The sequence below is a fragment of the Ruditapes philippinarum genome, unplaced genomic scaffold, assembly GCF_026571515.1.
Source record: "Ruditapes philippinarum isolate M1 unplaced genomic scaffold, ASM2657151v2 ctg2954_1_1_1_1, whole genome shotgun sequence".
Classification (NCBI taxonomy): domain Eukaryota; kingdom Metazoa; phylum Mollusca; class Bivalvia; order Venerida; family Veneridae; genus Ruditapes; species Ruditapes philippinarum.
This window is the reverse complement of record NW_026866608.1, coordinates 190054-207575: the sequence shown is the minus strand read 5'-3', so window position 1 is coordinate 207575 and position 17522 is coordinate 190054. Positions and strand designations below refer to the sequence as shown.

General features: G+C 31.1%; 2 protein-coding genes across 2 annotated transcripts; one reads left to right on the top strand and one right to left on the bottom strand.

Moving 5' to 3' along the window:
- The first annotated feature begins 278 nt into the window (after window positions 1-278).
- LOC132733043 (uncharacterized) lies at window positions 279-8432 on the top strand. Its single transcript, XM_060719621.1, has 5 exons — window positions 279-569; window positions 1044-1493; window positions 2456-3307; window positions 4604-4725; window positions 5148-8432. The coding sequence occupies exons 1-5, from the start codon at window positions 279-281 to the stop codon at window positions 5734-5736; spliced, it is 2304 nt and encodes a 767-aa protein (XP_060575604.1). The 3' UTR covers window positions 5737-8432.
- A 482-nt stretch (window positions 8433-8914) lies between these two features.
- On the bottom strand, window positions 8915-11591 carry LOC132733046 (ATP-dependent DNA helicase RecQ-like). The gene is made up of 2 exons (XM_060719623.1): window positions 10959-11591; window positions 8915-9903 (listed from the first exon to the last, which is right to left on the bottom strand). Exons 1-2 carry the CDS (start codon window positions 11408-11410, stop codon window positions 9003-9005), a joined length of 1353 nt encoding a protein of 450 aa, XP_060575606.1. The 5' UTR covers window positions 11411-11591; the 3' UTR covers window positions 8915-9002.
- Between the last annotated feature and the right edge of the window lie 5931 nt (window positions 11592-17522).

The window sequence follows — 17522 nt, the reverse complement described above, 5'->3', positions numbered from 1 at the left end:
AAATCACTGGTTCGGGATAAGTAATCATTGTTTCTTTGTAACTGTTCCAAGTACTTATTATAGAAATGAATATATAAGAACTTGTTTTTAGTTTTCTAACTCAGACAAGTAGTTGTCCAGGTAGCTAATGGAAGGTTAGTGGTTCTACCCAGGTACAACATGAACATCTGCTTGTGACTGGAATAATACTGGGTGGTCTTCCTCCATATGAAAGGTGGAAATTGAAATATGACCATAGCTGCTGAATACAATGTTAAACCAAATCCTCCATTGGCAGGATGTTGTATCTCATGCAAATTTATCTAGTATTTAAACATAAATTCACTGGGCAATGTTTTGCATATATATTATGGTTAATTCTATATTTTGTAGCATCAAAACCAGGTTCAACAAAGCGTACAATTTCTTCACCAAGTGGTGTTACACCAAAAAGTAAGAAGTCTTTGTTTCGAACACCACAGAAGATCACAACCCCAAAGAGACCTAGCATTACTCACTGTGGACCAAAAATGGTGGATGCAAGCACAGAAACTGTGACTACATGTACAAGAAAGCCATTTGATGTGAAGGTACAGTCAGTGCAATAAATTTATCATTGTTAAAGTTAAAATCTATTTCAAGTAACAATGCCAATTAAATTGGATAAAATCAGTTTTAAGAAATGTATATTCTGGTAAAATATTTCCATAAAAACTTTAATTAAAAGCCACGAGTTTATTCAAATTTCAGATTTTTAATTCCAGGTTTGCATTTGATCAATTTTAATATATTGATGTCATTTAATCAATCACAAGTAATATCTTAGACAGACTCAAGGCCTTAATACAAATAACAGTTATATGTGTTCATTTGATTTCTGATTTTCATGAGTGGTAGAGCTAGTTTAGTATTGAATTTGTCATAAAATATTACATGGCATTGAAACTTTTTCTTTATTATTTTACTGAATAAAATTCAAATAGTGTTTAACCTGAAACTTAAATATTGTTATAAATATCAGAATTGTTATAAATATTCATAAATTTTTAAATGAATTCTAACAGGTAACTTTGGTGTACAATGAGAAGGAAAGGTCCAAAATAATTACAGACAAAGTAGAGAAATCAGCCATTAAAGCTATTGTCAACAGGAAAGGGCCAGCTGCTGTAGATAAACATCTATTAAAATCAGAACTATATAAATCTGCACTTTTAAAATGTGTATCAACAGAGATTATTAAAGAGACCTCAGCACTCACTAAAAAGCCAGAAACTGATTTTAAAGTGTCTACAACAAATAAACTCATGAACTTTTCTTGGAAAGACCAATTTGACATCATCAAATTAAAAATGCCGACTCTCTCATCTGTTTTGGCAAGTTTTATTACAAAGCAGAAAAGCATGGCCCGCTTTGTGGTGGCAGTTTCTGTTCTGTTATACACTCGAAATCAATTTCTTAACCTCATGCAGTATGTACTTGGCTTAGTACTTGATGGCTGTGGGCTAAATAAAGAGGTAATTCAATTTACATATTCACTTAATTTTACTAGATTTCAATTAAATTTATTTAGATTATTAGGTTGTTGCAACATTATTTTAGTTATATAAATAATAATGATAAGGCTGGAGATAAATTAAAGATCCTGTAACACAATTTTTTCATGGTTTTATTTCATAAATATAAAATATGATGCTCAAATTAAGATTTGTAAATATTGTAAGTTCCAATAAGCATTATTTCTAAAGATATTACCCAAATTAACATTTCATGTAAATAAAAGGAGGTAATTAGAAATTTATTTTATATAAATGCTTAGTAAAATTTTCCAATAAGAAATGAATGCATGTAATTTATTGATTGAATAGAATGTGCACAAACATTTGCAGTAAATATTTTAGAATTTATTCGATGTTTGAAAATTGTTTAATTTGCATAATTAAATACAAATATAGTTTTTGCAAGCCTGGTATACACACAGTATCAATATCAATCACAAAACATACAGGATCTTTAATATATTTAATTATCAGACCCAAATAATAATAATATTATAAGTAATCTGAAGTTTAAATCTATGAACCCTAGAAAGTAAATCTGCAGGGATGTTTTTTGTTATTTTATAGCTGATACTAGTTCATATTCCCAATTGAAAATAGTATGTTATTTTCAAACCACAGGAATTTTATTTCCAAATTTTGAAAGTTACAAAATAATAATATTAATAACAAATTCTAAAATCTTTGAAAATAAGGGCTTCTTCACTTTTATGGTGCTTAAATGTTTGAAGATGCCATCCTAGACAGTGATTCTTTACATCCAATTCCCAATTTTTAACATAACATTGCTGAAATACCTACATTGTATTTCCATGTTCCTAAAATCCATGGAAAAGAACCTGATCTAGTTTCAGCCTTGTGTTCTATCATGTATTAGTTAAATCAAAATGATGCTAAAATATATATATTTTTTCTTTCAGGGTCTAAATATAGTTCATGATCTTGGGTTAGCAGTTTCCTACACCAGCGTAATTAAAAAGAAAAAGGACCTTGTGAAAAAACAAGAACAAAATATTAACAGTGTTGTCCAGGGATTCCAAGATAAATGTGCAGTCAAACAAGCTACAAATACATGTTCAATTCCAGAACAAGTGTCAACACTGAGAGAAAATTGTGAGAATCACCAAAATGAAATTCTAGAGTGTGACAGTCAACCAAAAACCATTGAAATATTAGGAGATAACTTTGACATTACCATTTCACCATCACATATGACTATGGAAAAACAGCGGAAAAGTCTCCACTGGTTCTTAACTATGGTAAAGCAAATTAGAGTGACATATGAACATCTAAACTTGCCAACACCTGTTCCACAGCAGCAGCCCATTCTGGAAATACCTCCCCATACTTGGGTCCCTTCAGTTGACCATATGGAAGCACTGGAACAGAACTTTATTTTCCATATTTCAAAGGTACTTCTCAAGTACTTTGAATTTCTGCAACCAGTGAAGGATGTTTATCCAGCATATATAGACCACCCTTATACAGAAATAACAAAAAAGAAATCAGTGATATTCAACTGTGACCTAATTGACTCAAGTGAAAATTCATCCCAAGGTATGATCAATATTTTGCAAAAGGTGCATGAATTGGCTGTTCCTCATTCAGATGGCAGAGTAGTGCAAAAACTTGTATTTGGAGGAGATGTCCTTACTAATGAAAGGGCTTTCTCGGCACAGCAGGCAATGCAGAATGGTGATACAGAGTTTCACTGTTTGTTTGGAATTGTACACAGACCAGATGGACTTCACAGAGAATTCAACTTCCTATTAGTAATAAGGAGTTAAAATTTGGACTGTTTGTTATTATTAGTTCATGTAAGTTTGGTTTCAGTTATCTTGGTTGCATTAAGTTTTATTTCTTGTTTACATTGAAACAAAACCTGCATTAAAATAATTGTATTTTTTCATAATTATGACTCTGAAATATTGTTTTTTACTTCTTTAAAAAGGGTTAACATGAATTTTATATAAAAGTAAACAAAAAATTAAAAAGCTTTGAGAAATGAAATTAAAAACATTTCTTAGGTTCATGTATAATGGGCCTTTAAGATACAAGGCTTATACTTTCCGAAGTATTTGAAAACATACATGTTTTTGCAGATTATTGTGAAATAAGTTAACTTGTCATTATTGCAGGTTTTGTCATGATGTTCCACACTTGTTTACTTTCACATTTTTCACATATCTTTCACTTATTTTTCACACACAATTTGTTGGTATTAGACTAAGATTGGTACCTACATGATTAAGAAATAGAGGATATGTGTTTGTTTTGCATGTAAGATTGAAATATAATTTCAATGAGTGAACACCAGATGCAATATTTTCACTAGTGGCGTAGCCACTAGTGAAAATATAATAGCTGGTGTTCACGAATGAAATATATTTCAATCTTATATGTAAAACAAATAAATTTTCTTTTTATTTCATGCGTTTTAAGTGATTTTAAGTAATTTTTACTGATTTTGCCGTGTAATGTCACTGACGTCATCACATCATGACGTCACATCAACAAATTTGAAATATAGTTCTGTTAAATTTCTCTAATTTTGATACATTTTAACCTAATGTATGGTGACATCGACTTTCTTTTCCAAAAGAAGCAAAATTTACGCATGGCGGAATTTATTTTTGCCTGTTATTCCATTTAGTTTTGATATTCTTGTATCCGCATTCAGATATAGTTCGGCTACAGTGAAAATTATATATTATAAATTTCACTAGTGGTTTAAAAGAATATAATCATCTGATATATTACAATAAAACACTGGAAAGCATGAAATAACATTAGATAATCTATAATTTATTGGTAATAATAATACTTAATAACATAGTAAGACTATTAATTTAAAATATTCCATATGCACATGTCATCTGGATCTCTAAGGGCAAGGTCACGCATAGCCAGTATTGAGCTCTCGTTGGTTAATATATATCTCATATGATAAGTGTATAATATTGCACATGTATTTTTAAGCTTAAATTTGAATTTGTGAAAGATTCCAAATAACTGTAGCATGAAAAGAACCTATTAATGATAAAAAACAATAACTACATGTGTTGCAGGGAATCTACCAGCTCTTCTACACCAGTGGTAGTGCTCGGGACCCTGGATCATTATATCAGCTCCGTAATCTGATTAACCGCAGAGATGTGACTGGTGCGCAAGATGTTGTGCAGAAGTTCAGGTAAACAATGTTGATAATCAATTATCTAAATATACATCACCTATGCATGTAGTGCTAATTTGAGCTTTTAGAATATATAGATGTCTGGATAGATTAAATGTTTCAATGGTACCCTGGTGAGCAATATAGGGCATTATTGCTGTCTTGTTTTTCAAGCATGGTTATTAAGATAATAATAACACTTTATATGAGATAATTTGACCAATACACTTTTATGTATTTTATACAGATTACAAACAAAATACCATAACAATATTTTATTCTGAAATATGGTAAGCTTTAATCAGACTGTAAAACTTGCTCCTGGAGGTTGTTTCTTGCTGAGATTTAAAAAAAATGGTTCGCCTGAAAAATTTGGTTTTTAAAATTTCGTAGTAATTGAAATCTTCTTTATTTATAAGATAAACCTTAATGTTTTTCAGACCCCATCAAGATTTTCTACAAGATGTTACAGATGCATACATTGTCGCTGCTGGGTTAGATATACTGGACATGGAGGATATGGCATCACCTGTCCCACATCCTCCTATACATTTAATGAACAAAAGCCAAAAAATAGAGTATGTGAATTTGTTGTCAAAACGTATTGTAGAAAGTCTTGAACTAAGTGAAAAGGATAGTATTTCCAAGCTAACGACAGACTTAACAGCTCTTCATTCAGATGACTGCCAACTTGAAGCTATGAAAATTGGTGATCAATACACATGTTGTCTTTGTGGTAAAACATATACATCATTGAATTGGTTTAAACAGCATCTTGTCAAAAAACATCATTGGAATTTCCACAAAGTTAATGAGGATGCTCCAGTTAGTAATGCTGTGAAGCATTTCTTGTTTATGTCCTTGTTATTCAGGGACACTTGTGACTCGTATAAAATGTGTGATGGAGACAGATCAATTCGAAATGCACACTTTGAATGGTTGTATGACTCATCGATTAAACACTCGAAATATAAAATATGGTTGTGGCGGATGGTGTCATATTCAATGTCTCTTCTTGGGGCAAAATAAAGTTTTGAATACAAATGGAATATTTGTGTAAATTTGCATGGTGGGGTATGTAACAACATCCCAAATGACAATGCCGTGGAGATACAAGTTCACAATATAAAGCAGGAACTAAATCGCCAAGGAGCAAACAAATCCTATGAATCTGCTAAACAAGTCTGTATGACCACACAAGTAGTGAGTGACATTAAACAAAACTTAATCAGAACAACCCGAACAGCAAGATCAAAGAGAGAACGACCACCAGTTAACAAAAATGGGGACATAAAGGCAATGGTTGACTACCTGAGACAAAGAGGAAGTGTTAAGGACTTGCGTTGGAATAACTTTTCTACATTCAGAAACCCTTTAGACTGTATACATGCTGGAGACTTGCATGATTGGATAAATACTCAAAAGAAAATAGCAAATTTGTTAATGTAATTCTGTGCCAGGAACATTATGCAGAAATGCATATGTATTAATTTCTTTACAAATGTCAAACATATGATTAATAATGTTTAAAAACAATATATTTAGAGTATGCAAGATGTTAAACAGCTGAAAAAAGTAGTGCTGAATGTACATTATTGTGTCGAAAATGTTAACAAATAGTATTTTGACTTCCATAAAAATTACTTATAAATTCATTATGAATACACCAATTGCCAACCACTGGTGGAAACTTAAACAAGATACCACAAATTTAAAGTTTTTGTGAAATCAAAATTATAGCACTTGTATTAACATAAAATTGTATTGTTTTACTTTCAATCTAGGTCATATTTGTTACATTAGGTTTATTAATTGACATGACCTTAGTAATAGATACATTTTTCATTTTTCAAGGAATCACTAAATGTAATTATTATTTAAAGGTAATTAATATATTGTGCAGGTTAGAAGCTTGAACATGTTTTAATCTAGAAGGTTAAATTTACTATTATTTATGATCACCAGAAACAATACATGTATGTTTTAATTTTTAAATGCATGTTTGACAGGAAAATGTTCATGTCCCTGCAGACAAAGTCAAATATAGAGGTCAAAGAAAATATAAAAATATGAAAATGTGTGGAACCATTTAGTCATCATTTATTGCGATATTTTACCACAAATGTTTTCTTTCATTAAAACTGAATTTCAAGGGCTGAATGCAAGACTATTCTGACTTGGATTTTGAAAAGTTTTCAGGAAATGGAAAACATATGAGCCGTGTCATGACAAAACCAACATAATGGGTTTGCGACCAGCATGGATCCAGAACAGCCTGCACATCCGCGCAGTCTGATCAGGATCCATGCTGTTCGCTATCAGTTTCTCTACTTGTAATAGAGTTGGTAAGCGAACAGCAAGGATCCTGATCAGACTGCGCGGATGCGCAGGTTGGTCTGGATCCATGCTGGTCGCAAACGCACTATGTTGGTTTTGTCGTGACACGGCTCATATTATATTGTGATAAAGAAATTCACTACCAACCTTATCCCCCCAAAAAAAATTAGACATTTGTTGTATACATGTTCATTTATTCAAGAAAAGTCTTAAATATGCATTTCATTGCCTACATGTTAACATAGGCAATTGTTGCACTAGAAACGACACTTTTTCCTGAATATTTATTTTGCAAACCTATTCAATCTCGAGTTAGAATACCTTAATGATATAAAATGTCCTTTTGATTATTAAAATATTGTCTTAAGATAGATTACTTTTGCAATACCTTGAAAGTTAAGAATGTAATTATCTATCAAGTTAGAATATAATTGCAAACCCATTATGTTGGTTTTGTCATGACACGGCTCATATGTTTATTTTCTTATAGTAAATTTGATTTGTCAAATAATTGTTTTTGGTTTGGGGCTGTTCTAAAACCATATTATATAGTATAATTTGTTACTACATGTAGTACATATTTGCAGAATTATTGATAATTTATACCCTACTAAGATATAGTAGGTACTATGACTTATAACCTTGCTGAATTCACCATACAAACACAAAAATAAGGTAATAATTTTCATTCTATGATGTCTTTTGTGTTTAAACTAGTATTTTCAATTAAAATCTGCAGATTCTTAATATTAAATATTAAACCTTATGTTGAGGCAAAAGCTGTTGTTGCAAGTTTTTTTTAATTTGCGTGACACAGGGCACCATGTAAAATAATGTAAATAATGAAATGATTGAGTTGTGATACATGTAATTTAGGTCGATATATGAAATTATAACCTTGAGATGTAGTGTCTCATGCATGAACCAGGCCATGTAACATGTTGATTAGTTGTGGGTATCCAACAATGCTACTTTCTGTGAATTATAAAATTCTTTTACACATATGAAGGGATATATCATTATACTGTAGCACCAATATGTAAAAGTTTGTTTTGCAGTTTGAAAATATGATATTTCTATCTTAAGCATATAATGTCTGAACATGGCTGTCAGGAGAGTAGCATCTATAGTATAATCAATTTCATTTTGAATATATGCATCTTTTAATGAATTAAAGGGAACTGATTTTCCTAATAAACTTATAAAAAGAACTAGTCTTATGTGTTTTCACTTTGCTAAATTTGCTTTTTTATTGCCACTGGGCTATTGTAACATAGTTTAGAACGGTGGCGTTTTCAGCAAAAAGTGAAACATGTGCTTAACATCTGCTTTTCCCAATCACTATCGACAACATCGCAGGTTGAATCGCTTTTCTTTTTACAACATGTTATTTCTTATATTAACTGTCCACTTATACATGTATAATAGAAACGTATTTCTTAAAATTTAAGTAAGAGTTTCATATAACTGTAGCTTGATACTACATTGTGTATTTCATAAATGTGTGTTATCAAATTTTAAAATACCAAATGGTCCAGCATGGACATATTTAAGAAATGATATGTAGTAAAAAGAAAACATTCCTCCTTAAAAATCACCTGCAGTGAAAGTAGGGCTAACTTACACCACTCAAAGTGTGTGTCATAGCTGTATTGATATAACTACAGCTGCACATAACACATTTGCTGCGTTTGAATTGGACTGTTCCATCAGCCAGCTTAATGATTATCTAATTATTGGTCATAATAAACTAGTCCTCATGAACTTTTATTACTAAAATTTACAAATCTTGATTGAAGTTCTTGCAGCCAATTTCTGTTAAACTAATTGTAATCAAATATATAAATACAACCCGAAATAATTAACAACCTCAAATTTATAATTTATTTACCGGTAAACAAACAGGTACATTTAGTTTTATACAAATTAAAAAAGACCAGTGTACATTTGATTATTCACTAGTTAGACATAATGTCATCACTTTCACAATCGGAGTCAGAATTAGACGATTCTGACTCTGGTAAGTCACACATCTCAAAAAAAGGATGAGTATAAGATGAACAATCTTCTCGATCACATGTACACTTCTTATCACAAATATCACAACATAAATGTGCTAATATACTGTCATTAACTGTAGTGTTATATGCTTTTAAAATCACTTTGCGACGACAGGTTTCTTTGTTGATAATATATTCACTCATGTCATTGTCTATACCTCTACACTGCTGTCCATTGAACAATAAAATTGCCATTGCATGACTACGGTCTCTACCACCTCTTCCAAACTGTTGCACAAAACTGTCCATATTTTTGGGCACTCCAAAGATTATCACCTGGCCAATGTCCTTGAAGTTCACACCCATCCCAGCAGCACTAGTTGCAACTAAAACTCTAATTTTGCCATCTTTATTACCCAGATCTTGCTTAATGTCTTCCTTAACATTTTCAACTGTCATTGAGTGATACATCTGTACAAACTGAATGTCACTTTCCAATTCTAAATGTAACATGGTATAAATATCACTACATGATTTAATAGAAGTACAAAATACAAGGTATCTGTCACATTTTTCTTTTTTTTCTAGTAATTCATTGATCATAAATGCAAATATCTTTGTAAGATCTTGGCTAGATTTGAATTTGTGCAAAAATAATTTAATATTGGTTCTGTCTGGGCTTTCAATTTTTTCAAAACAATTTTTCATGCAGAAAATCTTTTGCATCTTCAAACGTGAGGCTTTACTTGCTGTTGCTGTGATAAGCAACAATGGACACTGTACTAATGATCGCACTTCCCCAAGTTTTCCAAACCATTCTCTAAAAGGTGTAGACTGCTGATCACCATCAACTTCTCCCCTGGAAAATGATGAAATTAAATATTTTTGAAATGAAACTTTACAATGACTATGCATATTAGCTTTATTTGTTAAAATTTGAGAAATTCTATTTCCATTCTGACTTGCATTTCTTCTTATATTTATTATATTTGGGTGTATTTGGGTATAAATGGTTATTTCGTGCTGTCCATCCAAAATTGTTTAGTGTTTACAGTATTGACCTACATCTTGTTGAATCATTGAAATGTAACTAAATGTTTTGAAGGCGGAAATACTCTACTGCAAATGAGAGTCAGTCAATCAAAACAGTGTTGATAGTTCAAAAGTTAAAAATATAGACCATTTTCCTCCAAACTATGTACTGGTCGGAGACCATCAACTGGGCACTTTTGGAACATTTTTCCGTACAAATTTCATAATTTTTAATCTAGAGATAAAAAAATTTGACACAATTTATTTCTGAATGTATTGACACTTATATCATATGCTCGACAAGGAGGGTATCAAAATTACCTACATTGTCTACACTACAGTACCATGTGTCCGGACAGATATGTACATGATGTGATTTAATTCAGATAAAAGCTTGGGTGTTTTGATTTTTGATTTGTAACATGCTATTCAATATGTCAGCAACAAATGCTGAAGTTTTGGATATTCTATTATTCACTCTGCAAATGATTATAGCTGGTATATGAGGTCAGGCATTGCTTTCATGACCCCCGAATTTCAAAGTCAACATTCTTGAAATAGACATTAAAATTTTACCATTTACGGAGGTTGAAATAAATTTATTTACTTAATTTTAAAAGAAACATGCACTTATTGTTGATAAAAAGTGACTGACAACCAGTGAACAAAGAAAATATTAAATTAAGCATTTTCGGGGCCGTCCTGGTTTGGTGGTTGTCCGGTTTTGGTGGTCCCCAACCAGTAACCAGGATAAAACTATACATGTAAAAGTATTTCACTACAGTTACTAGAAGGACACTGCCGTGGGTTTGGATTCTATTTATTCTTTGTTTGTATTCAATAATTTACAAAATCAAAACAAATGATTAAAAAGGTAAATACCAGTGGAGAACTATGTGGGCCTCATCTACAACTATTAAGCGAATCCTGGAATTTTGTAACAGCATGTCCCTCCACTTTGCAACACCGAGAAGACTTTCTGGTGAAGTAAACAAAAAGTCATGTATTCCTTCTAAAATTTCATCATCTTCTTTCTTGTCCCGGCCAATGTATGTTGCACAAAATCCTAATGAATTTAGAAAGTCACATTGTTCTTTCATAATGGAAATAAGAGGCGTTACAATCAGCACTTGGCAATGCTCTTTTTCTCGACATTCACAAATATACTGGAAAGCCTCGTAAACAAGGCTTTTGCCACCACCAGTTCTAACAGAAAGGAAAACATCACGCTGTAAAAGTAAATTATCTTTACTTTCTTGCTGGAAATCGTTTAATTTTTCGATGTTGAACTTTTCACAAACTGATTTTAACGTGTCGTCTATGGTCGTCGCCATATTGTCTGTAACACCGAACGTCGTACAGAACGCGCGTTTTGATTGGTTTTAGTCGCCTCATGAAATCGTGAGGCAGCCAATGAAATAGCTGCCTTTGACACACCTCTAATCGACTGAATATCGGCAAAAATTCCCACGGCTGATGAATGATAATGGTTCGGCCGTGGGTATCCGACGATGATATTTATAATACTGTATCAAACTGTCCATACACTGAACACGTTGATTAAAGATAAAATATGTGCACGCAACCGTCTCCTTGTCTATCATTGATTCCAATTTATTGCATCTGAATATAATTATCAATTCCGAGTAGTCATGATGACAATTGAAATAAATTATGTTTTATGATCATTTTGTGTCATACAGAGTTATCAATTTAACAGGACGGTTAACGAAATTGATTTGATATAAATATCACTTCAATGAACATAAAAAGAACCATAAGCAATAAGGCTGCATATATAAATAACTGTATTAACTTACTTAGAAAACTGATATTATAATATAAAAAATGAGATAGATTTTACATAATGTATAACATGTTGTTAATAAAATATATTTATCAATATTGTATTTCAATATGCGTTTCATATCATATTTACATAATACAATTTACAAATTAAATAGATTTTGCTGTTTTGCTTATTTTTCACGATCGGAAACAATTCCAAAACTAGATGTTTCCAAAAGTACGTATATAAATTTACCACCAAGGGCTTGCTGAATTATTTTTACAGTTATACATATCTTTGATTCACCGTCATGCTTACATGGCAGTTTGTGCTTTTCCCGTTTTTGAAAGTGGCATTGAAGTAAAATGTTTTTGTTTGTTCGTGTTGTTTTTTAAAATATCTATTCGAGACAAAACAGAAATTTCTTAACGCTATAATAATGAGTATAATTGAGCCACAACATCACAATATCTAAATAAATGCATAGACTAGTTTTAAGAAAACAAAAAAAAATACTGGAGGGAAAGATTCAAATCCAAAAGAACAATACCATTTTCTTGTAACATGGCTATGCTTCTGATGATAACTGATCGATAATTACGTAAGCCCGAAATATTCTCTAGACAATGCTTCAACAATATCTGAGAGCCAACAGTACAGATAAAGTAATATGTATTGATTATTTCTACTGTGAATGAAAACCGGCTTAGGCACAAATCTAAACTAAGATATAAACATCATATTAAAATCATTTCATTAAATTTAATAAATAATTTTAAATAAAATATTTTAGATGCATAATTATATTTTTGAATGTGATGTTATGACAAATGGCTATTTATTTCTATCAAAATAAACAAAAGTCAGTTGTTGAAATTAAAGTTATATGACTGTTATAATTGATTATCAATTTACAGGGAATGTTCAAGTCGAATTCATCTTCATAGTGAATGAAAAATACCAATTTGAATCAGAAGGATTTTAAAACAAAATAAAACGTATGTTTGAACGTTGAATATTTCACGTGTGTGTCCTATGGTCAAATCAGATAATGATTTTCGTCTTGCATTTTGCTCTTATGTTTTGATATATTACAGTGCTGTCACAGATAATATGTTATCATTTTAGTTTAATCTTGAATATATAGGTCAAAGTGAAAAAAACGAAACATCTCTGTTTGCAAAGGTCTTTCACGGGTAACATCTGATCTTGCAACTAAATGTTTGACAAAGTACGTGATGTCTGTACGAACTTGTCTTGTCTTTAAGAATTGACACTTCTAATAATTAATACATAATAATAGTAGAAAAGTTAGTAGAAAAGTCCATTGCTCTATTCTGTCTCATATTGTTGGGGGAAAAAGGGGTGATCTATCTCATCTTTTGGAAGCAAGCAATGAAAACAACAACAAAAAATACACAACTATTGCAGACTCGTAGTGTTAAAAGAAGCGACATCTCACACGATATATGTCCATCTGAAGTGATATTCAATCTTCGAAATTAAAGGTGCTGCAATATCATATCCCATACCATCTTTAATTCTATTCCAAAATATTATACTCTAACTAAGACAAGATCAATTAAGTATCTTTATCCAGATATTAAAATACACTCAACTGCTTCTCAAAGAGACAAATGGAATTCTGTTGTCGGAAAGAAACTTCTTTAAATTCTTTAAATTATAAGAATAAAGAAAATTGTCTAATGGAAGATAATAGCACTCTTAAGTCTTAAGATATTGGCATAATCGTGGTTATAAATTGCAGCATCTGGGACCCTGGTCTGTACAAAATAAGTGACTGTCAAATATTTGATAATTGTAAAAGCACATACTACAATAAATAACGTTGATTTATGTGGAATACAGGCGTTATTTGTAACAAAATAGTTTAGTTTTTATAATAATATAGGATTGACATATATTTACTCCCGCAGTAATGGCATGCGATTTTGTTTAAACTCAGTTATTTTTATCATTTCTAGACATATTGATCACAATATTCAATAACGTTCTTGTATAACATTAATTTGATCTGCACACTCATGTGATTCTTCCTTATCTAAGGCATCTTTTTTTTTAGTGTTTTTATTGATTTTATTGCTTCCGAGGGACCTGTTCTTTCAAGAATTGTTGTATTCAAAGCAGCAGGTGTAAACTTCTGTATAGCAGCTGTAACACGTGGCTCCGTACATCCTTCAAATCTGCACTTTTTTCCCAAGTAGCGTGTCAATATTGTTTTGCTAGTCAAAACAGAGTCCCGTTCGAAATTGAAATTGTAATTCTGATCCTATTTGAAATTCTGATTAAAATATGATATATTTATCTTAACCCTTTGCATAATGAAAGGTATCTAGGTCTTTCCTTTTAGATAATTAGGACGTATTGTTTAAGAATGTCTCTGCTGAATATCAATCACAACTGGACCACTTACATACAGAATGATACATAAATAGGAAAAACAATACGACAAGTTGCTTCTTTGTGCTTGTTTCGATAACAATAATATGTATTTTTCATCAATCTATACGAATTTAAGAAGTGAAAATGTTCAAATAAGACAGAATGATAGATTGTTATTCTCTTTTTTATTATGAGTTTACGTGAGTATTCTAGGAATTGAGAATATATCCTTTCCACGACCGACCCTCTTTTTCGGACTGACACCCGTAACGTTTTAAAACGTGCACATTTTTCCAAACCCTAAAAGCGGGGTCTGAATTAATGAAGGAAACTCGAAACGTTATAAAACGAGTGTTTTTTCAACAGTCTTAAAAACTGCAACGGAAATCAGCGTAAAAGAAGTAAGTAAAGTCTTTTAAAGCGTAATTTCTGATGAATCTTACACATAAATACGGTTCTTGCGAACGAGGAATATACCGCATTTCAACGATATGGTTGTCCATCGTATAATATTGAAAACACCGTCATTTCACGTTATGGAGATAGCTGTGAAATAAAAATCTCAGATAATTATAAACGCACATTTTGACGAAAATACGTTTTATTATGTTACGGGTCATTATGCGGTATAGGTAAATAGTATGTCCAATGCGTGAAAACCGTAAATGAGAAGTTACCATTAAATGACTGAAACGTAGAATTCCGTAAAAACGATTAATTTAATTAGTGATTTAAAAAGGTGATGTTTTGTGTTATGAGCAGATTTAAAGAGGGATATTTGAAATATTTAATCAATTGGTTCCATAGCATAAGATTATCTAAACGATAAAAGAGAAGCGATGCGTGGATGGTAGAACGCATTTACCACTGCTGTCCATGAAACGTTGTAAAATGAATCTTTTTAGCTTACGTAATTATCGATAAGAAATCATAAGAATCACACTTAATAAAAAAATGGTATTGTTCTTTTGGGATTGATTTTTTCTATAAGTTCTTGTATTCTTAAAAATTGTCTCTTAAATTATCAAGAGGTTGTTACTTAATATGCAAATATATTCTCACAGAGTTTAGTGTAACAGTTATGAAACTTCTGTTCTGTCTGGAAGATATATTTTTAAAAACAACACGAACAGACAAAACCATTTCAAAACTTCAATTTCACTTAATAATATGGGCAAAGCAGGGAATGCGACATTTGTAAGACCTTGAATCAAAAATATTTGCAAATGTAAAAACATGGCAGGCGTTTATGTGTTTATCTGAAACATAATTTAGAAAGGCCTTGTTGGTAAATATACATGTAGTTTTGAAAAACTCGTGAAAAAGGCAAAGACCAACATCTATTTTATTTGTATCTTGCATCATGTAATATTATAATAATTTGAAACGGAGATTGAAATACAATATGGATTAATATATTAAATGAATATTAACAACATGTTATGTTTGCATTCTTATAAAAAAAAGAATTTATTTTTTATTAAAATTACGATATTCAGATTAAAATAAATTTGTTGATTGTCCTGTTACATATTTAAGTGTGTATAACACAAAATGACCATAACACACAGTTCATTTCAATTGATATCATGTATCACGGAATTAATAATTATATCGTGAAATGAATGATAGACAAACAGACATGTGCGTGCAAATAATTTATCTGTAATCAAAGTGTTCAGTGTACAGACAGTGTGATACAGTATTATAAAAATACAATTAAGTCTTTATTCCAGACAACAATAACTCTGAATAGCTTATTTTGTAACCGACAGACGACACTCGTAATCATTAATCTTTCTCTTCATGAACGTGTGCGCTGATTTTGCCATTATTTGTATTTGCATGCGACTTTGTCTGTCCTTTGGGCAATACATACACATTATAAAACTACATTTGCCATGTTAAATGCAAACTATGATAAAAAATAATTTTATCTGCATACAGATAAGATTGATTCAATTGTGTACCCTGTTTGATGCTAGACACGAAAGGTTATTACAAACGACTTGACTAAGTTACAAGCATAAACATACAAAGGTTTAATAATAAAAGAACAACTATTTTACAACAGAGAAGATACTTGGAGGCATCTGTCAGGTGTTGTGTGATCAAAAATGTAATAAACTTGTACAAACCTGATAAGAACTAATTTTCAGTTGAAAGAGAAAAATTGAATTTTGGCACGACATGTAAACATTGAGGACAAAATGTTTTACCACAGTCAAATCAATGTTTGTTACAAATCACAACGCACAAATTATTATTATTATTATAAGTATTACTATTATTATCATTATTATAATAATTTTCATTATTATTATCATTATTATTATTATTATTATTATTGGTTACAAGCATACTACTCTCAAATTAATATTGGTTACCAATATACCAACCTCGAATTAATGTTGGTTACAAAAACATTTTTGTTTTGTTTTTTTTTAAAGAAAACCCACAGCAATAATTCTTACACAAAATATATGTTTATTTGTGTTAAGGAGATAGTTTTACAAATAGCATCGAAACACGAGGATATCTGATTTGTACGAGGGGGCGTAGCCCCCCCCCCCCCCCACACTTCCCCTCCCCAGTATTAAATTCTGGAAACAAAGTGAAATCAGATTGCCGAGCATTTTGATGTTCTTTCTCTTTTGTATCATAGTCAAACATAAAAACACGTTCCCTGTTGTCACAATATGAAACACTAGAAAAAAGGTAACCAATGATCGAGCATCTAAATATGAAATTTCTGTCGCTTTCCCTTTCTCTGTAGTTACAATAAGTAAACCCCAGCAAAAATTAGCCAACCAATGGATATGCTCTGGAGTGCGATTAACTTATACCTGCACTCCAGTTAACGCACTGTGCATGTATATGTATACGATTTAACTCTGAAACATTTTCAACAGAAAGGTCTCCAAACTATGATACAATAATCAATATTTGATATAAACATATCGCGAGGATGCTGGCTGAGAAATAACACGTTGTTTTGTATCATTGAAATGCCATCAATATTAGTCTTATAAACATCCGTTATACACCTTTAGTCAATCCTACTCAAAATAAAGAATAAATAAATGATAATTTATATCCTGTTTCTCTAGGAACAAATTAATTGTTTTCTTTTGCTTTTTTTTTCATATTGACATCCTCATGTTGCTTCAAATCCTGTTTACTTCAAAATTATTTAAATGATTAATCCTGCGCTATCTATTAGAAAATAATAGCGCTAAATTAGCCCATGTTTA